The following is a 19,943-nucleotide window of genomic DNA, read 5'->3' as shown; positions in this document are numbered from 1 at the left end:
GGATGTTGATGGTGAACATGCATCTCGCCACGAGATCTTGGTCCGATGAATATGCTAGCATATGACGACCGAATTCGAGGATGGCGTGTGCATGTTCGGTATACCAATTGTGACGCTACTCTAGATGTACCTCTCGCAGTATATATATTGATCTCCTCTCCCTTCATTAATACTGTCATCTCAAAGCCGTTCAAGACATTAATTCTTCTACGGTTGACACGAAATAACACTTCAATCGCTTCCCGACACCTACACGTCCTAATCCAAAATGGCTCCCCGTGCTGTGCACTTCATCCGCCACGCCGAAGGCTACCACAACGCAGAACACAACGAGAAGATCCCCGACCCCGACCTCACACCGAAAGGCAAACAACAATGCAAAAACCTTTCGGAAACGTTTCCATTCTTTGATCGCATCGACCTAGTCTGCGCAAGCCCTATCCGCCGCACAATCCAAACAGCACTCATCAGCATGGAGCCATGGTTGCAATCCGGCAAGCGCAACATCCTCGCTCTTCCCTTAGCCCAAGAAGCCACATCTGAGCCCGCCAATACACCAAGCGATGTAAAGCGGCTTCAAAAGGAATTTGGCGACGTCTGCGACTTCCACAGGTGCCTGGACACGTACACCGACTTCAACACCAAAGAGGGCAAATGGGCACCAGACGGTGGCTCACTAAAGGCGCGTGCCTTGGAGCTCCGCCGCTTCTTGCGAGACCGCGACGAGGAGGAGATCGTCGTGGTATCGCACGGCGATTTCCTGCATTACGTATCTGGTGATCTAGATGAGAACGACTGTCAGGCACATGGTGATTGGCAGAACACGGAAATGAGGAGTTATCGCTTCTTTCCGGTTGATCATGAGGATGCGCTGTTGCAGGAGACAGATGAGAGTGTCAAGCTGAGGGATGCGAGTGCGCCTGGGCAGGCGATGGGATCGGCTAAGGAGAACACGCCGTGAGATGCGATTTGGTGAGCGGCAGTGATGGGATTGTGCGGTTTAGCGAGCTTTATCTGGAATGAAAATCATTTTAAAAAGATGCGTTTCATTGACAAAATCACGATGAGATGGCATGAGTGAGTGATGGAGGTCGAAGTGCTGATGCTGAGAAGGACAGATGTTCGTTCTATGCGCGGCTGCCCCAGAGCGCGGAGACGGCGAAACTTGCTACTTCCAGCGGCGCTAGCCCCGGGGGCGCCTTCCACGAACGCGTGCCATCGCGGTCTTGCAACACCACCTTTCTACTGCTCCTGGCGCCATGATAATAAAAGATGGAGTTCCTCTCTATGAAGACCGTATCGCATCTTCTACATGTTCCCCAACATAGCCGACATCCTCGACTCCGCACCCATTACGCCCCTCACCTCCGCACCAGGTACTCCTGCATCGGAGACAATGGCTAGCGACACGATCACACACATCGTGCTCTTCAAATACCGCCAGGATATATCATGGACGGATCTAGAAAGCCACTTCAAGTCCTTCATGGCCCTACAACACAAGTCGCTGAATCCTAACACCGGCAAGCCGCTCATACAGTCGCTGAAAGCCGGCAAAAACAGATCGTGGGAACCTTTCTCCAAAGGCATGACACATGGTTTTGTGCTAGAGTTTGCGAACCAGGAGGATTTGGACTATTATCTAACCACCGAGCCGGTTCATAAGGCCTTCTCCAAAGCCGCGAAGCCGCTGATCGAGGATAGCTTAGTCGTCGATATCAAAGACGGTGTGCTTTTTGGTTCTGCAGCCGAACATCCGTCGACGAAAGGAGATGGGGTCAGGAAGGGTACATGCCATTGCGAGAGTGTAAAATGGACCGCGAAGCTCGAAAATGCTGAGCACGTGCTTTGTCACTGCTCAACATGCCAGAAGCTTGGTGGTGGACCGTACTCGTGCAATCAGATCATACCGAAAGAGGAACTGCAGATCGTCTCCGGCGAGGAAAACATCAGGCAGTATCGGTACAAAGGTGCTAGTGGTATGTTCACTTTATGTTGCTGAAGGAGGAAAGGCTGACTGGGTGCAGGCAAGTTCGTGCGATGCTACTTTTGCAAAGTTTGCACGAGCCATATTTATCATCATCAAGATGTTATGCCGGACAGGATCATCGTGCGCACTTTGTTACTGGAAGGCGGTGAGGACATGCCGGCCACGGCGGAGATATTTGGCGAGGGAAGACTGGCATGGGTGCAAGAGCTTTCGAAACAGATTTAAGCGCGAGTTCTGGAGATGCAAGGAATGTGATGATTCAGAAAGGGATACAAGCGTGGTGGCCAAGGATGCTGCCTAATGTGGCACAGCTACTTCATCATTCAAAACGAACAACACCTCACTACTCGATATCTAATTGGAATCCCGAGTGCGAAACGCATCTTTGACGGTGTATCGTTGATCTCGCCACTGGATGGAGTCGCAGAGACATGTCTCGTCTACTCGATCTACCAACAGAGCTCCTCATTGAGATCCTATCTTCTTGCTCTTGCGCCGACATAAAGAGACTATGCGAGACATGCCGCTCACTACACGACGTCGGTGTATGTGAGCATCCCTCAACTTTCATATAGCGACTGACGACGAGTAGATGCCAGAGTTGTACCGCAACATTGACTTGAGCTCACATAATGCTCCCATCGACTGCACGCCTGTTTACGACGGGCTTCATCGGGTGCCACCCGATTTTACCTGCAGAAGATGGGGACGCCTCGACTTGGACATATTTGAGAAGCAGCTGCAATTTACCCGAACTTTGCAGCACGATCCAGGGCTCGGTAAGCACGCGCATGTGCTACGCTGGACAGTCTTCAATTTATTTGAATGCGATGAGACGGCTTGGGAAGACGGAGAAGAAGGAAGTTTGGAGCACGATTTCAAGCGCTTGACGGATGAATACCCAGGGTCAGAAGATCTGGACATTGACGGACATGGAAGCTACGGTACGCAGACACGTTATTTGACGTGTTGATGCTGACTATGTTAGGCTCTCTTTGGCGCACGTTCCGTAGCCTTGATAACGTCTCCGAGATTGACCTTTGCTTCACGCAGTAAGTGTTTGGCTGTTTAGCGATGATTGTTTACTGACTTCTAAAGGTCATGCGATCCTCTACTACTGCCTTTGATATGCTTTCCTAAAGCTACTTCGGTGCGCTTGAGTGGCTGGGTGCGACGCGACGTTGTCAATTGCTTCTTCCAGGAGTATACCCACCAACTCAAAGCACTTGAGTTACACAACCTGTTCCAGTCTGACGAGTTTCACCCGCCTTATCCAATGTTTATTGCCGTCCAAGACATGGTAGACTATTTGCAGGAACACGAGGAAGATGAACGCACCGCCCTAGACGACCGGTACATGATGGGATTGCTAGATTCTTACGTTGGGAATTTTACTGCTCTCACTTCTTTGTGTATTGCTACCGTCGGCAATTCCTTTACGAATGTTTGGTACGATACAGAAGAGGGCAACCAACGATACTCTGAATGGGCGCGCTTCATGCAATCCGTTCGGCATACCCTACGTTCTCTCTCCTTCAAGCAGGGTTACAATCGAAATGAATACGACTCTCCAAGAGGCATTCGGCCACCGTGCCCGCATTATTCGTATCGGCCAATGGATCTCATGTTCCGACAATGGATCTTGCCCGTTCTATTGGAAGCTCCATGGCCTCATGTGAAGCAGATGGAGATCAGAGGCGTTGGAAGGCATGTGGAAAGTATGGTTTCAGATCATACGCCGACAGAGCAGGAGTCAGCCGAACCAGGTCTTCAGCTTGGTTTGATATCGAAACTGTCACAAGATGGTCGTGCGGAAATCAGGAAAAACCTCGCACGTATGGCTTTTCCGCATGAGAAGAGAGAAGAGCTATTAAAGCTACTGCCTGACGGTGCCAGACTCATCGTCGAAGAAGAGCAGGAAAGAGATTACGAAGAGCTGCACTGAACTATTGAGAGCATCGAGTACATTCTCGTAGTGGGGTAGTTTCTAGAACATAGATCACTTGCAAGTTCAATACCAAAAAATGATGAGCCGTAGGTCAAACAGTCGTGTCGCCAATGGTGTCACGAGATACCAGGTGCTCCACAATATCCTCACCTGCAGCGCGCGGCTAAACTCCCACATAATGTGGGGCCTCAACCCCATAGAGCCATACTGAACCAAATCCTTCCTCGGTCTACTCACGCAGAGACCGCAAGGATGCGCAAACACGTTGAATACCCGCGACCTTGGAAATGGTGGTTGCAGTTCCTGATTCGTGGAGTGAACAGCCACCGAAGGAGCGGGCCGTGGGTATTCGAGCCGCGGCTCCACTTCATATGTAGGTACGAGTAATGTGAATACAGCGAGCGGCATGCATGTTGTATAGAGCATGCCGCATCCCAACATTTGCCTCCTAGATACTATCTGATGTGTGGATCTAGAATGAATCCTTCGGTTCGGTGTGGCGTGAGTTTCTGTTCATTTATCAAAGATGGTCGACGAGGCTTGGTCGTGCAGCACCTCCACGTTCACTCTTTTTGACCAGCTGTTCTTTCGCTATGTCTGCGCGCAGGTCTCTGTTGTTTTTAGCTGCGAACGCTATCGGCGCTCATGGAAGTCCGATTGCTTTCCGCGATGTCGCACCTGCCGCCGCCACAGTCTCCACGAACTCGCCTGCCGGAGTTGCGCTTTTCCCGAACGAGGCAGTCCAATTGACCAACGACGCCCTGAATGAGGCTGCTCGTCAAACCAGTCAGGTTGACGCGGTTTCACTTTTTGGCTTCGACCATGAGGAGGAGACGCCGCATGGCATCAGCAGCGGTCAATGCAAAGTCTTTCCAGGCGATTCCGACTACCCGGAAGAACGCGTATGGTCTACCTTCGACAACCTACTGGGAGGAGCGCTCATCAAGACGACTCCCATCGCTGCACCATGCTACAAGGACTCGGCCTGGAATGACTATGATGAGGCGAAATGCGCAGACATATCAGCCAGATTCACCACCTCTGATCTCCACACAAGCGACCCGACCTCAATGATGTGGCCGCTCTTCCAGGGCCGCACGTGCATGCCTACCGACGACCCTAGCGGCACCTGTACGCTAGGCGGCTACGCATCCTACTCAATCAACGTCAAGAATGTTGCCCAGGTGCAGCTTGGTGTCAACTTTGCTCGCAACATGAACTTCAGACTGACCGTCAAGAACACTGGCCACGATTATATCGGGAAGTCTTCTGGGGCAGGTGCCCTCAACCTATGGACGCACAATCTCAAGGACATCCAGTTCATCAAGCAGTACAAGTCGGCTGGATACACTGGCCCGGCTTTCAAAGCTGGTGCTGGTGTCCAAGGGTTCGAGATCCTGGAAGCTGCTCGCGAACACGATGTGACCGTCATGACCGGGATCTGTGAAGTAAGTCGCCATGGTATGCAACGTTTTGCAGTCGCAGCCACTGACCTTGAACGTAGACTGTTGGATGGAGTGGTGGCTATATCACCGGAGGTGGCCACTCACCTCTCGCATCCATCTACGGCATGGCCGCTGACCAAGTTCTCGCCTTTGAGGTCGTCACCGCCGATGGGCGTTTCGTCACTGCCTCTGACTCTAAGAACTCCGATCTCTTCTGGGCCCTTCGCGGAGGAGGCGGTGGAACTTTCGGTGTTGTGACTTCAGTTATCGCCAAAGCCCATCCGAGAATACACGTTACCAAATCTGTCTTCTCCTTCCAGGCCCCAGTCAACGACTCTGCCAACTTCTGGAAGGGCATCAACGCTTACATGAAGCGGTTCCCTGAGTTCACCAACGCCGGCACCTATTCGTACTTCTGGATCTGGAACTACGGTACGACGCTCGACTTCCAGATGACTCCCTTCTTTGCGCCGAACCACACTATTGAATCCTTCAACGCGCTTACGAAGGACTTCTTCGCCGACCTCAAGTCTTTCAACATCTCAGTAACTCCCAACACGACCTACCACGACGACTTTTACTCTGCCAACAAAGGCTCATGGGGCGCGGATACGCTCGGTGTGACCACCATTCGTCAAGCTACCCGTCTCTTTCCCAAGAGCCTTTGGGCAACCGAAGAGAAGTTCAACTCTTTCTACGCCACCATCAAGGACACAGTGATGAACGGACACACGGTCGGTGGTTACCACATGGCTCCAGGCAACCCTTTCAAGGTCGACAATGCTGTTAATGAGGCATGGCGCAACACTCAGTCTTTCTTGATCACCGCGAACATGGTCCCCGAGAACGCGACGCCGGCTCAATTGAAGGAAGCATCCGACTACCTGACGTACGACATCATGGACTCGTGGCGTGCAGTCGCTCCAGCGTCCGAGGGTGGCGGTGTCTATCTCAACGAGGCAGATATCCAAGAGCCAAATTGGCAAACCGACTTCTACGGCGCGAAGAACTACCCCAAGCTACTCGCGATCAAGAAGAAGTGGGACCCAAAGAGCGTCTTCTACGCGACGACAGCTGTCGGCAGTGAGGACTGGGAAATCAGGGATGGCGAGCAAGGGACTCAAACTCAGAACGGACGATTATGCCGTGTTTAATTTCGCGGCTCGTCGTGTTTCGGCGTGATTATGGATAGTGCTGCGCTTTCATGTTGTATACACATACACCCCCCGGTTCAAGTGCCTAGCGTCCGTTTCAGTCAGCGAATGAGCAGCCCTGGAGAGTGATAAATTTATTGAAAAGCAATGGCCAGCGAAGATTCTGGAGTCATCATGCGCCCTCATCGAAATGCGCTGCTTTCTTTTGGGTTGTGCTTACTATCCAACGAGTCACGACGTCTCTGCTTGTGGTGTTCTTTCTTGATGCTCAGGCCTTGTGGGAGACCTTCTCAACGTTGCGCGTCGCCAAACATGAATAGTCAAGACATTTCAATAACACGATGCTGCGCATTGAAAGAAAGAAGTTCTTCGTTTGGATCGGAAAGGCGTCTTGCATGCCCGATCACGATGTTGATACTCGCCCCCCTGAGAACGCGTTCGTGCTTTCCCCGCCCACTAGCGCAAAACACAGACGCGTCGCAACAAGACGTCATAAGGATGGGGTGATCGCAATGCCGCCCTTTCTCATCTATCTCTACTACTTTCCTCTGAAACTGCGTTTTTGCCACCTCATTGCGCTCCGAAGACTGTCGCCATTTATGGTCGTTGGAATACAATCACATCAGGATTGCGCAGTTCCAACATGGTATATATGAACCCATACCCGATGCCGACTTTGGAGAACCCAACTGCGTCTTACCCGCCCATGTCAAACCAGCCTATGCCGCATCCGCCTATGTCGAACCAACCTATGTCGAAAGAACCTATGTCGCACCAACCTATTTCGCACCAACCTATGTCGCACCAGCATATGTCGAACCCGCCTCCTATGCCGCACACGATCATTTCGAATGCGCCTATGCCAAACCCGACTGTGTTAAACCCAACTACCTCGAACCCAACTATGCCTAACCCGAGCATGCAAATCATCGATGATGACGAAACAAGTTTTGAGCTTGAGAATAGGCCTGTGACGGAGAGTTGCGATGTCTTACGGTATGCGATTTTTCATTTAGTGACAATGTGCGCGTTGCGTGTTTCTATGCCGCCACCTCTTACAAAGGAAAAAAAAAAAACGAACAGGTCTAGAGCCTACATTAATGTTAGGCCACCTACTTTGTAGGTTTCTATGTTTGATATAGGCTGCAGACCTGTTCAGTTTTTTCCTAGGTTGACGTGCCGCCATGAACATCTCCGATTCTCCATCATCTGCGTATAGTGTCTGATTTGTATGCAGGCGTAAGATACGCACCTTGATCGACAATGACGAAATGAAAGTGGGCGAGTTCCAAAAGGCAGTCGGCATTACGCCCAATGCGTACTCGCGATTCATGAGCCAGCATGGGAAGGAGAAGGGAGTTGAGTCTTCTGTATATCTGGCAGCGTACGCGTTCTTCCAGCAGCGCGAGATGGCAGGCATCAAGACGACCGCGAGTAAGAAGGCGAAGAAGAATGAAGGAGACGCGGCGAAAGACAGTGTGCCCAGCGTTGATGATGTGGAGCTGGATTTCGAGAAAGAAGATAAAGTACCAGTATACGGTAAGCTTTCGCACCACCATCGCACCACCATCGCACCACCATTACGGAAGAGATTTGAGGACTAACATGCTGATAGATACATGCGACGACGTCCGCCATAAGATCAACGCACACCTCAAGAAACCCGGCGTAACCCAGGCTGCATTCCTTCGCGCAGCCTCAGCGTCCTTCCACAACCCATCCAAGACCCTCAACGCGCGCCAACTCTCCGCTTTTCGCAGCAAGAAAGGGGCGTTGAACGGCAACACATCCGGCATCTATTATGGTTGGTACGTCTACTTTGAGAAGCTACGCATCAAAGAGGGAAAGGCCAAGAGCAAGAAGAGGCAGGAGATGGAGGAGATACATGCCAAGGATGGCGGAATAGACACAAAGCATATGCAGGACCGACTTACTACCCGGGAGGGTGACCATTGGCACCATGATGCTTATGGGAGGACGATTTTCAACGGAGAGATTCTTGAGTAGAGGTTGGGCGAGTGCCCTTTGCCTTGTAATATATGTGTTCGATGTGTCGTGGTAATAGAGTGGTATGTACAAGTGACGTCCAATGTGTGTGGTTATCTGATGAACCCAACGCCATAAACGCCGATGCTGGATTGTGTGAAGCCGCCGAAGTAATGTAAAGCGCTCATAGTGTGGCTGCTGCCTCAACAGCCCCTGCCAGCTTGAACGTCTTCGGACTCGAGAAGACGATCTCCACGGGGTATTTCCATTCCATGAACTTGGCCCATCCTGTGGAGTTGTTAGCAAACTGCCATCCATCATGTCGTCCAATCTTGAAGATGACGTACCCCAGTATGCGGCCTTCCTGCCAAAGTATTTCCCCAGGTATGGCACCATGACCATTGTCAACAGCAGCTCCAATTGTTGCAGCGACTCTTTCCACTCCCGGTCCGCATCTGACATGTACTCTTCCTCATCGGCTGAGGAGCTTGTTGCCGAGGATGGTAACGAATCGATCTCGTCGTTGGAGGATGGCTCGATGAAGCTCTCGCTATTGCTCAGGGACATGGTGGCGGTGATGTTGGATCGTTGACAGGAGAGGGTGGTGGGTGTATGACTGGATCGGCGGACTACCGTAGCAGCATTGGCGATAGTGACGAGATCGCGACGGCTGTGGTAGAGGCGCGTTCGGTGAATGGTGTCGGAGTGCTCCAGCCAATGAGCGGAGGTGGGGCTTAGCGGCAGTCGGCACGTGACGCAAATCTTGGCACTCAGCGTTCGACTCACACATGTGTTGCGGCGAACTTTGGGGTGACCGCCTGCCTACCTCTTCGACTCACCACGCCTACATATCACTACGTACTCCGAATCGATACCAGAACATCCCCAGAACTCACTGAAGATCGAAAACTCGAGTGCAACCGCAATCATGGCTGATTCTGTACGTCACAGCCCCACGTTCGCTTTCGAAATATCCAGTGCCTTGAAAGTGGGCTTGCTGCATGCCAGCTTCCTAGCTGGGACTTATTTCTACTTCCCTACAAAGAGCGACATACTAACGGACACCTACACAGGCCGATCTCCCTGACCGCAAACCCCGCAAGTCGGTCCAATTTTCCGAAGGTGCTACGATTGTCGACAGCAACGGCGACGTTACCGAATCACTAGAGATGAACGGCGACAAGGACTCCGCTGAGGGCCACGCCGCGAGTGCTGGTAAGATGGACCACACACTGGAAATACATCAGTCGCTGACAAGCGGGGCTACAGGCGACGACAAAGAGGTCGAGGAGGTCACCGACATGTTCGCTGATCTCGCAAAGAAGGTGAGGCGCAAACAACATGCGCGATTATCAACATCTTGCTGACAAGATACAGAAGAAGAAGAAGTCCTCCAAGAAGAAGGAAGGAGAGGAAGAGGACGGCGCCGAGGGCGACTTCGCCGCGCTGAAGAAGAAGAAAAAGTCCAGCAAGAAGAAGGTCGAGGACGACTTCGAGGCCAAGCTCGCTGCCGCCGGCGGCGACAAGCCCGAAGGCGAGGAGGAGGTCGCTGCTCCCGAACCCGAAGTACAAGAAGGCGACATGATGAAGGGCACCGGCATCTGGGAACACAACTCGACGACCCCCATTTCGTACAATCTCCTCCTGAACCGCTTCTTCACGCTCCTCCACGCACAACATCCCGACCTCGCCAGCTCGGGCACAAAGAGCTACAAGATCCCGCCCCCACAGTGCATGCGCGAAGGAAACAAGAAGACCGTCTTCGCCAACCTTGCCGAGATTTGCAAGCGTATGAAGCGTTCCGACGAGCACGTTGCTCAGTTCCTGTTCGCCGAATTGGGTACGAGCGGTTCATTCGCCGATCAGAAGCGCCTGGTCATCAAGGGTCGTTTCCAGCAGAAGCAACTCGAGAACGTCCTCCGACGATACATTGTCGAATACGTTACCTGCAAGACCTGCCGTTCGCCCGACACCGACCTTTCCAAGGGTGAGAACCGTCTCAACTTCGTCACCTGCAACAGCTGCGGATCGAGACGTTCGGTACAGGCTATCAAGACTGGTTTCTCGGCCCAGATCGGAAAGAGGCGGAGAATGGTGGGTTAGAGGAATTGATGTTATGCGCTTTACGATGTTCAATGTTATGCATGGCTTGGGCTGGGGATTCTCGATCAGCGGGCGCTACGGCTGTTGCTGTTATGACGCTTTTCGGCGGTATGAACGGTCATGATGATTCAAGCAATGTCCGTGTGATGGTTCATGTACATTGAGACGAGTCAAAAGAGATAGTCTAATAGACGTTGAAGACGAATATGCTCAGTACATGCGTAATATGTGATCGCTAATATACGCGCTGGGAAATAAGATGCAGACTAGCATGTGAGATACCGTGGGCGCTTAAGTCGGTCGCAAGTGGACCCTGATAGCTACGGTGCCTCCCGGAGCTCCCCTGCATCATGAGGACATGCGAACATGTTTGTTTCTGGCCAACTCGAATCTCTTGATCCAAAATAGCTGCACACGCATGAACGACTTTATGCTATTCTCTTACTCACCCGTGGCACAGGCTTGGCGCGTAGGCCAGAGCGAGGATGCGGGGCGCTGATTCGGCGGCTCGAGAGACCCCGCTAGCCAGCAGCTGCGCGCTGGAGGCTGAGCAGCTTGACCAAGGAGACACCAACGGGGCGCGCGGTTAAAACGTCTATACTGCTTATGGTGCTGATGTTTCCGTAGACTAATCTAATTCCTTCTCCGCTCCTCTCCTCCCTCCTACATTGCGCGTGGTTGCTGCTAACATCCCCTTACCTTGTTCTCTGAGACCCAACTGCAGTCGCGTCGACTCGTCGCCTTAGGATCGCAAGCTTGAATATGTCGGGATACCAGGGAACTCCACCACCGGGCGGGAACTACTACCCTCGTGAGTCGCGTGTAGCAAAGTATGTGAAAGCAAACTGACGAGAAGTAGCACCGCCAGGTACATCTACACCTTCCACATTCGTCCCGTCATATACCGAACGCTCCTTCTCCAGCCTTCCAACACTACGACACCTCTCCTCCTGAACTGCCCTCTAACATATACCAGACCAACAGGGCCAGCAGCAGTACTATGCGCCTCCGCCAGGCGGCCAGTCCTACCCTCCACCACCCACATCCCCTCCCGCACATCAACAGCAGCAGCAACACTACCCACCTCCGCCAGGTGGAAATGCCGCTCCACAACAACACTATGCGCCGCCTCCTGAGCAACAGCAATATGCGCCGCCACCCGAGCAACAGCACTTCCCGGCCCCAGGCCAGGCGCAATCGCCGCCCCCGCCTTTCCAGCAGCAGCAGCAGCCCCAACAACAGCCACAGCAACCAATGAGCCCCGGCTTCGGTGGATTCCCTGGCGGAAGCCCGAGTGCGACTCCCTCGGGATATCCCGCTGAGAAGACGGGTCATCCAGGCATGAGCCACCAATCGCAGATGAGCCAGCAGAGCATACCCCAGCAACCGCAGTACGTAGGCGCGGGAGCACACACAGCGCCCGCAAGTGCCTCAGCAGACGACGTGGGAACTTTCAATGGAGGAAGTTACCGCGTGAGCCACAGGGACACGAACTCCATTCTCACAGTGCAGTTAGCCATCGGATGTCCTTTTACTGCTAAACCTGGTGAGTCTTCCAATACGATATCCGTACTTCGCTATTATAGGGAGTGAAAGATGCAAAGAACGAATGACTAACACAACCCCAGGCGCAATGATAGCAATGTCCCACACCATGACGCTAAAAGGCAACCTGAAGTTCTCCCTAAAGAAAGCCCTCATGGGCGGCGACATGTCCAAATCCACATACACGGGTCCCGGTGAACTTCTTCTTGCCCCTCCTTCTATCGGCGACATCACAATCATCAAGCTCGGTGGAAAAGAGACATGGTCGGTGGGCCGCGACGCGTTCCTGGCTTGTACACAGGGCATCGTGACGGAGTATAAGAGTCAGGGAATCGGCAAAGCCATGTTCAGCGGTGAGGGACTGTTCGTGTACAAGATTAGTGGGACGGGTGTACTTTGGGTGACGAGTTTTGGCGCGATTATTAGGAAGGATGTAAGTTTCCATTCATCCATCTCCGTGTCAGATTGATAAAGTGCTAACGCGACCGACTTTTCTAGCTCGCTGCTAATGAGAAATACATCATCGATAACGGCCATCTCGTTGCATGGAACTGCAAATACGTCCTCGAACGTGTTGCCAGCGGGGGTATCATCAGTAATATGACGGCGGGTGAGGGCCTTGTATGCAAATTCACGGGACCGGGCACTGTGTTCATGCAGACGAGGAATGCAGCGGCGTTTGGGCAGTGGTTGGCCGCGAATGCTGCTGCGCCGTAGGTCGCATGACAGACACGATGTAGGATGAAATGAGATAGTTGAGTTCAATCAAGAATCAGAACAATCGATACCACCTACCATCTACTACAATTTAAAGCCACAGGACTAAACAGACCCCCGCCCAACCCACCCCCTACTTCGGCGCCTCCAGATTCTGCACCCCCTCCACCCTCTGCACAACCCCAAACCTCTTCCTCCCCTGATCAAACACCGCATAAACCCCCTTCAACCACGTATCGCCCAGAATATCAAATTCGCTCTTGCCCCTCGACTGAATCCCACCATACTGCATCCCACCCCCACACTTCGCGAACCCAAAATCTTCCTTCTGGACTTCAAACACCTTGTCGCCGACCGCCAGGGCTAACGTAGGTAAATCCGTGACTTTGGTCCCTAAGGGGAAAACCCAACCCTGGTGCGCTTTATCGAACACCGCACCAGGAATGGTACTGTATATCTTCTCGCAGAGCGCGTCATCCAGAAGTGCCAGTGTAGTTCCTGTGTCTGCGATCGCCGTGTTTCCAGGTGGTCGTTGGATCGTCTCGCCGTTTAGCACGGCGGTGGGCGAGGGGAACTGCTAGAACCCGCGTGAGGAGTCGATGGGGACGTAGTGAGGTTCTGAGACGCCGCAGCGGCGGAGGACGGTGTCGTCGATGTAGCCGAATGTGTAGAAGGATTCTCCGTGATCGGCGTCGGTGGTGTCGCGCCAGGAGCCGAGGTAGCAGGTGAAGAGTTCGCTGGAGGAGGGGATGTCGGATTGGGAGATCATCTGCGTGGGCGGTGTTAGTGGATGGTGGGTTTAGATATAAGTGATGATGGAAAGGCTAGAAAAGGAGAGTTGGTGAAAATAGGGAAGAGAACTAACCGATTCAACAGGCGTAGCCACTTTCTTCGGCTTGACAGTATTGATATGTCCGAATCCTAGACCTAACAGCCCGTCTCCTGCGCCGGAAGTAAACTGCGGACTGAGTTTGTTGGCGAGTTCAATCGCTTGGTTCTCGATGCATAGGCCGCCGAGGGTCACGTTGTCTGTGCCGACGATGCCCGAGGCCGTGGAGCCTGTACATCGTAATCAGCGAAGAGGTCATTGTGTGGTAAGACTGGATGAATGGACAAGGTAAAGGAAGAGAGCGAACTCACCATCCCCATATCTAATCCTCCAACTCGCACCCTCAACCTTCTTGAACGTCTCACTAGCCTTTGCGTCGAAAACGTTATGTTTCGTCTTCCCATTCACCGCTGCCTTCTTCGTCGCGGGATCCAGCAGGGTAGACCACAGCTACATCGCAACATACATCAGCCTCCTCGTCTCCCTAACAAAATCGATTGCAAAATCGATAACATACCCAAAGATCACTGCTCCCAGTATCAAAATGCAAATTCATCACCTGCGGCGGCGTTCCGATCTCCACAGGACAAATATACAACGCATCATTCTGCTGATCTTCCGCTTTGACCTCCCCCGGCTTACCCTCCTCTTCAATTTTCCTTAGAACCGGTTTGGTTTCTTTCTTGGCCGCGGGCTTGAACAGGTTCTTCACGGATTTCGTGGCGACGTCGAGGACTTGGAAGGGCCCTTCGGTGGTGGGCGCGAAGTCGTATTTGCGGAGGAGGGAGGCGTAGGATTTTAGGCCGGCGCGTTCGCAGGACGGGTTGGGGAGGATGGATATGCGTTTTAGGTTTGACATTGTTTGGGTGTGGAAGGAGGTATGTGGGTGAGTGTTCTAGAGGTTGGGGTGAAGTAGGAGAAACGAAAATAGATGGTGAGGACTTTATATATAGGTCGGTCAAGATGAGTCGCTGTCAGGGCGTAACAATAGTATTAGGGTTGTTTTGGGGAACGAGGAGCGGATGGCGAGCTGGGTGATGACAGCTGTAGCCATGCGCCCATCACCTGCCGGTCTCACAATGCGCAGCAGGAACGTGCGGTGGACCACGACTGGCTCTTGCTCAGGCCATCATTTGTATTCCCTCCCAACTACATGTCTACGCTCAATCAAAAGTAGTCTTCTTGCCCTGCGACTCAACAATAGCTTGACTCGCCCTTTGAGTACTCATATGAGCAGCACCACTCTTGATATTCCTCGGGTCGACCTTTCGCTTGCCACCCCGTCCGCCGTTGCTCTCCCCAAAGTCTTGCCTGCCTCCTCTTTGACCTCCTCCTCCCCTGCCAAAGCCTCTCTCGCGACCTGCATTCTCTCCATCCGCACCCTCCTTCTCATGGCCAAATCGCTTGTGATACCTCGTGTGATTGTCTTCGGCGAACTCGCGACGCAATTCTCTGCCCATGAGCTTGTTGACTAGCCATTTCCTTTGCTTTACGGGCTTGCTAGTGTCGACTTCGGAATCGCTCTCGTCCCTGTCCTTCTTGTTCTTGAACGCAGACGGGTCTTTGAAGACAAAGCCCTTGACCGCTGCCGTCGCAGCTTCCACGTCCCGGAAGGTGACCCAAGCAAAGCCCTTGCATTTGCCAGAATCTTCAAACGTTGCCATGTGTATGTTATCAATCCTTCCGCATGGTGCGTAGTGGTTCTTAAGATCCTCTTGGGTAACGTCGAAGGAGAGGTTTCCGACGAACACGCGCTTGTTGGGAGGGTTCTTCGGTTTCGCATCCTTGGCTCCACGTCCGTTATCCTGAGTCTCTTCAGTCTTGGGCTTATCTGGCCGCCCGTCGAAGCTCTTTGCATTCTTGATCAGCAGCGCGCGGTTGTCCATCTTCATCTCCGTCAGGGCAATCGCCGAGTACATGGACAACTCAGTAGAGAAGTCGACGTATGCGAAACCCTTGTTCATTGGCTTCGTAGTCCAACTCGGGGGCGGCGGCCTCGTGGGAGGGGGCATGTGGATGCGTGTGATTTGGTCGTCAGGGATCTCGGTGTTGTCGGTCAAGAACTTTCGTAGTGACTCCTTCGTGGCAGACCATGGCAAGTTGCCGATCCATACACCGTATTCCGAGCGCTTTGCGGCATTCTCCCTGTCTTCAGCTGAATTTCCGTCTGTCTTCGCCTCTGTCTTCACGACCGATGCTTCTCCGTCTGCGTCGGCGGCGGGTGTCGGGTTCAGCTTGGCTTTCTTTGCTTTACGAGCGGCTTTCTTTGAGGCGGGTTCGGGGAGGTTGACATCGATCTCGAGTTCTTCGGGCAATGCTTCGCGCTTGCGCTTCTTTGCGGGTGTCTCTGCTGCGTCCTCGCTATCGGACTCTGCGGCTTCTGCTTTCGATTCGGCCTTCGCGCGCTTCTTTCCTTTCTTTTCTTTCTTGACCTTTTTCTCCTTCTTGTCGCGACGCTCCTTCTTGGAGACAATGGCAATCTCTTCCGCCGAGGACATCTCTGTATCTGACGACATTGTAGCGCGGGTGGTGTTGCGTATCGATACTTTGCGCCTCGAACTTTTTTCTGGGGCACTTTTCGCTAGCATGACCGCGCTAAAGACCCTGGCTTAGTCATGCTCCGCCCGCAAACCATCAAGATCTAGGGCATGTGTTGCTAGTTATCGGACTTTGCATGCGTCACAATGTTACGAGAGGCGTGTTCAAGAAAACTACCATTGATTTACTACACATATAGAAGACATGAAAGGAAAGATCAAATTGAGCCAAGTAGGAGAGCCGTAACCGAGCCATAGGCAATGAAGCACCCTACTCACATGTCCCGTCGAGGTGTATCGAAGCGCGCTCCAGCGCCTTCTCTGTATAGGGAATGTTGTGTGATCGCGAAATTCTCCAGTCCGTTCCTTTTGACGCCCCCAGTACCCAGAAATTGAACGCTTTAGACACCAACCAGGAACACTTTGCCTACCTTTGTGCTCACGAAATATGGCAGCTTTCGCTGACGCCTATGACACCACCTACTGCATCTCTTCGTCGCTGGCATCGAGGATGTCGTACTCCTCATCGGTCATGAAGCCATCGTCGGACATCAGGGCGACACTCTCAGCATCCTCAAAGAACTCGTCGTCTGAGGCAACGGTGACAGTACGTGCAACGGTGCTCTTCTCAGATGGAGAGGCGGGTTGAGCGGTGGTAGAAGACTCGTAAGTGCTGGATTCGGGAGACTCCTTGTCAAGCTGAGGGAAGATCATGCCAGAAGCGATGGGCTCAGATGCAGACTGCTTCTCCTCGACTGGGAGTTCGGCAACTGGCTCTTCGACCTTGACCTCCTCCTTGGGAGCAGCAACAGGCTCGTGCTTGATAGTAGCAAGGGCAGCCTCGTGTTCCTTGCGACGGTTCGCCTCCTCGTGCACCTTGCGGCGGCCCTCCATGAGACGCTCCATGGCAGCCTTGCGTACACGCTGAACACGCTCCATCTTCTGCTGATCCAGCTGTTGCTGCAGAGAGTGGTGTGCATCCTTCATCTTCTGCAGTTGTTGTTGCTGAGTGTGTTGCATTTGCTTCATGCGCTCAGCCCTGGCCTGTAGGAGGCGGTCGTACAGAGGGTTCGACCTAGGAGCCACCTCGAACGTGGTGGCTGAGCCGGATGCGGGAGTAGGAACCTGGACTGGCATGGGGATAGCTGGCTGAGCGGCGACAGGCGAGGGCACGGCAACGACTGCAATGTCACACCAGAGGCGATGGCCGAAGGGCATACCCTCGGGGGTCTTCAGGCGCCAGTAGGAGATGGCAGTGCCCTCGCGCTGGGGTGCCTTCATGAGAACACGGAACTGGGCTTCCTCGCCGGCCTCGACAGTGTGGCCGAGCACGTTGCTCTCGCTAGCTTCAGCAAGCTCAACGTGGCTCAGAGGACGGGTGTTGTCGATGTTGAGCATGTTGTCACCACCAACGTGTCGGACGCTGCAGCCTCGTGGCCAAGCGTTGGGGCCAGGGTTGCGAAGAGTCCAGACCTGAACGAACTGGTGACCAGCACAGATCTTGGAGCCATCAATGATGGTGTCCCGGATGAAGTGCGCGTCGAGGCCTTCGGTGGCAGTCTCTGACCTAGGGATGGGAATAGCCTCAGCCTTGACTGGCGCCTTGACCTGGACGGGCACGGCAGGCTTCTCTTGCACCGGCTCAACAGAGTCGACGAGGAGATCACGGATAGCAATCTTCTCCTTCTTGGCCTGGGGCTCGGCCGAGGGCTTTACGTCGACAATGGTCTGGACCTGGGTCGCAGCATTGGTGGAAGGAGCGACTGGGGCAGTCTCAGTTGAGGTAGATCGCCTAGCGCACATGCGGTCGCCGAGTGTAGCCATAGACTTGCGCTGCTTGTCGTCGTTGAGGGTAGTAACGCTAACACTGCGCACAGGAGTCTGGAACTTGATGAGCGGGTGAGTGTGGTTGTGCTTGTTGCTGGGGTGGGCCTCGCAGTTCTGGCAGAAGTCGGTATCGTGGCAAACAGCGCACTTGTAGCGGACGCCGTCAATGTACGACAGATTCTCCTTGTCCTTGCAGAGAGGACCGTCACAGTAGATGCCGTAGTGGCGGTTTGCGCTGTTCAGAGGCTCAGCCAATGGCTCGTAGATGGGTACAAAGCGATGACGCGGGTGGATGAACTTGGCGTTCTTGAGGCAGTCGGAGCAGTAGTCCCAGTCTGGGCAGTTCAAGCACTTGTGGCGGACACCGTAGATGAACTTGTCGCAGCCATCGCAGACGGCGTTGTGGCGGACATTCCTGCCAGAGTTGCACAAGAAATCGGCCAGGGTTGGCAGAACGGTCTCAGACGTGGCTGGCTTGAAGGTGTGGCCAGGGTGGTGACCGTGCTTGTTGCTAACATGGCAAGTGAGGCAGAGGTCGTAGTCTTCGCAAGGAACGCAGGTAACGAATTCCTTCTCGGGGAGGACCTTGACGCAGCAGTTGCAGGTGCGGGTTGGCTCCTCCTCATATGTGACGGACTGCTTCTCATCGGTAAAGGCACCTGGGATCTCCTGTTGTTGGGGCTCCTCGACCTCGGCCTTGACCTTGGGTGCGATGCGCTGGGTGGTGCTGTTGACGACGCTGCCGTTCTTGACGAAACGCTTGACCATCCAGTGGCCGCTTCCGGGGCAGTGGATGCCGTTGTCTACGCAGGCCGGGCAGAGATCGTAATCACCACCGTCGCATACACTGCAGTGGAAGTGCTCGTCCTCCATGGGCTCGTTGCAGTTGTTGCAGTATACGACCCACGAAGTGCAGGCGTTGCTCGGCTTAGGGCGGAATGCGAGACCGGAGTTGTAGTTCGCAGTTGCGAGGTTGTTGAAGAAGCCTGTACACTGCATTAGCCGGTGATCGTGCGACATGGAAATGTGAAATTATTGCTTACTCTGACGAGCGGTGAAGGCCTGCGGTACGGGAGCCTCGCCGTCAGCATCTACTGTCGTTGGTGGCGATACAGGGCTGGTGCTCTCGGTGGGCTTGATTTCTGGGGAGCGGGCAATGACGGGAGAGACGGGAGCGCCACCCATTGGAGTGAGAGTCTCGGTGCTGACGGGGTGGGCAGTGGGCTGGTAGTGTCGGATCACATGGTTTGGCGCGGGTGTAGGTGCGGGCGCAGCCACGGGCTCTTCGCCGGGGACGGTGGCCCTCAGACGCAACTTGAGCTTTGCCTTTGCGGCGCGGAAGAGCGTCTTGTAGACCTGGGGCTTGTCCGCGTCAAGGGTGACATATGAGGCGGCTGAGTCGGAATAGCGCTCAAAGACGACCTGCTCGCCGGCTTCAAGCTGGAGAACACTACGGAGCTAAACATCACATGTCAAGTCAGCATCGTGATTCCCGGGCGTATTTGATCGTTGCGTCCAGGCGACCGATCCGATCGCCTAGACGTGACAACCTCGGGTTATAGAATGTCACGAACCTTGTCGGGCAACACGTGAGCTCCGAGATCCTTCAACGGTAGCTTGAACTTCTTCGTCTGGCCGCGGAACAGGACCTTGACGACGATGGGCGTGTCCAGAGTCACGGGGACGTTGTTAGTCGCCGCCATGATGGGCGAGTGAGGCTGGCGATGGGGGAGGAGTAATAGTCAGAGCGACTGCAGCTAGCTTGCCGCCGCTGTATTGAGACAAAGAGGTGCAGCAACTAGAGAGTTGTCGCTGGCGAGGTGGTTGATGGAGAGTTGAAGGCGGAGGTGGAGCAGGTGAGA

General features: G+C 53.7%; 10 protein-coding genes across 10 annotated transcripts; 6 read left to right on the top strand and 4 right to left on the bottom strand.

Annotated features, from left to right (window-relative positions):
• Positions 1-268: 268 nt before the first annotated feature.
• Positions 269-961, top strand: J4E84_006651 (uncharacterized protein; the record flags this gene model as incomplete). Its single annotated transcript, XM_049389239.1, has 1 exon — positions 269-961. The coding sequence occupies one exon, from the start codon at positions 269-271 to the stop codon at positions 959-961; it is 693 nt and encodes a 230-aa protein (XP_049242948.1).
• Positions 962-1,312: 351 nt separating this feature from the next.
• J4E84_006650 (uncharacterized protein) lies at positions 1,313-2,215 on the top strand (the record flags this gene model as incomplete). Its single annotated transcript, XM_049389238.1, has 2 exons — positions 1,313-1,979; positions 2,028-2,215. 2 exons carry the CDS (start codon positions 1,313-1,315, stop codon positions 2,213-2,215), a joined length of 855 nt encoding a protein of 284 aa, XP_049242947.1.
• A 2,316-nt stretch (positions 2,216-4,531) lies between these two features.
• J4E84_006649 (uncharacterized protein) lies at positions 4,532-6,537 on the top strand (the record flags this gene model as incomplete). The annotated part of the gene is made up of 2 exons (XM_049389237.1): positions 4,532-5,386; positions 5,443-6,537. The coding sequence occupies 2 exons, from the start codon at positions 4,532-4,534 to the stop codon at positions 6,535-6,537; spliced, it is 1,950 nt and encodes a 649-aa protein (XP_049242946.1).
• Positions 6,538-7,441: 904 nt separating this feature from the next.
• Positions 7,442-8,544, top strand: J4E84_006648 (uncharacterized protein; the record flags this gene model as incomplete). The annotated part of the gene is made up of 3 exons (XM_049389236.1): positions 7,442-7,533; positions 7,775-8,076; positions 8,153-8,544. The coding sequence occupies 3 exons, from the start codon at positions 7,442-7,444 to the stop codon at positions 8,542-8,544; spliced, it is 786 nt and encodes a 261-aa protein (XP_049242945.1).
• A 163-nt stretch (positions 8,545-8,707) lies between these two features.
• Positions 8,708-9,090, bottom strand: J4E84_006647 (uncharacterized protein; the record flags this gene model as incomplete). The annotated part of the gene is made up of 2 exons (XM_049389235.1): positions 8,708-8,811; positions 8,871-9,090. 2 exons carry the CDS (start codon positions 9,088-9,090, stop codon positions 8,708-8,710), a joined length of 324 nt encoding a protein of 107 aa, XP_049242944.1.
• A 361-nt stretch (positions 9,091-9,451) lies between these two features.
• J4E84_006646 (uncharacterized protein) lies at positions 9,452-10,626 on the top strand (the record flags this gene model as incomplete). The annotated part of the gene is made up of 4 exons (XM_049389234.1): positions 9,452-9,463; positions 9,597-9,738; positions 9,793-9,848; positions 9,901-10,626. The coding sequence occupies 4 exons, from the start codon at positions 9,452-9,454 to the stop codon at positions 10,624-10,626; spliced, it is 936 nt and encodes a 311-aa protein (XP_049242943.1).
• A 1,254-nt stretch (positions 10,627-11,880) lies between these two features.
• On the top strand, positions 11,881-12,888 carry J4E84_006645 (uncharacterized protein; the record flags this gene model as incomplete). The annotated part of the gene is made up of 3 exons (XM_049389233.1): positions 11,881-12,172; positions 12,255-12,604; positions 12,670-12,888. The coding sequence occupies 3 exons, from the start codon at positions 11,881-11,883 to the stop codon at positions 12,886-12,888; spliced, it is 861 nt and encodes a 286-aa protein (XP_049242942.1).
• Positions 12,889-13,465: 577 nt separating this feature from the next.
• J4E84_006644 (uncharacterized protein) lies at positions 13,466-14,576 on the bottom strand (the record flags this gene model as incomplete). Its single annotated transcript, XM_049389232.1, has 4 exons — positions 13,466-13,657; positions 13,754-13,947; positions 14,029-14,167; positions 14,277-14,576. The coding sequence occupies 4 exons, from the start codon at positions 14,574-14,576 to the stop codon at positions 13,466-13,468; spliced, it is 825 nt and encodes a 274-aa protein (XP_049242941.1).
• A 304-nt stretch (positions 14,577-14,880) lies between these two features.
• Positions 14,881-16,233, bottom strand: J4E84_006643 (uncharacterized protein; the record flags this gene model as incomplete). Its single annotated transcript, XM_049389231.1, has 1 exon — positions 14,881-16,233. One exon carries the CDS (start codon positions 16,231-16,233, stop codon positions 14,881-14,883), a length of 1,353 nt encoding a protein of 450 aa, XP_049242940.1.
• A 501-nt stretch (positions 16,234-16,734) lies between these two features.
• J4E84_006642 (uncharacterized protein) lies at positions 16,735-19,784 on the bottom strand (the record flags this gene model as incomplete). The annotated part of the gene is made up of 3 exons (XM_049389230.1): positions 16,735-19,067; positions 19,125-19,539; positions 19,656-19,784. The coding sequence occupies 3 exons, from the start codon at positions 19,782-19,784 to the stop codon at positions 16,735-16,737; spliced, it is 2,877 nt and encodes a 958-aa protein (XP_049242939.1).
• Positions 19,785-19,943: the final 159 nt, after the last annotated feature.

Source organism: Alternaria hordeiaustralica, assembly GCF_023758085.1.
Source record: "Alternaria hordeiaustralica strain BMP 2776 chromosome Unknown scaffold_13, whole genome shotgun sequence".
In the NCBI taxonomy this organism is placed as follows: Eukaryota; Fungi; Ascomycota; class Dothideomycetes; order Pleosporales; family Pleosporaceae; genus Alternaria; species Alternaria hordeiaustralica.
This window is presented reverse-complemented; position numbering and strand designations above follow the sequence as displayed.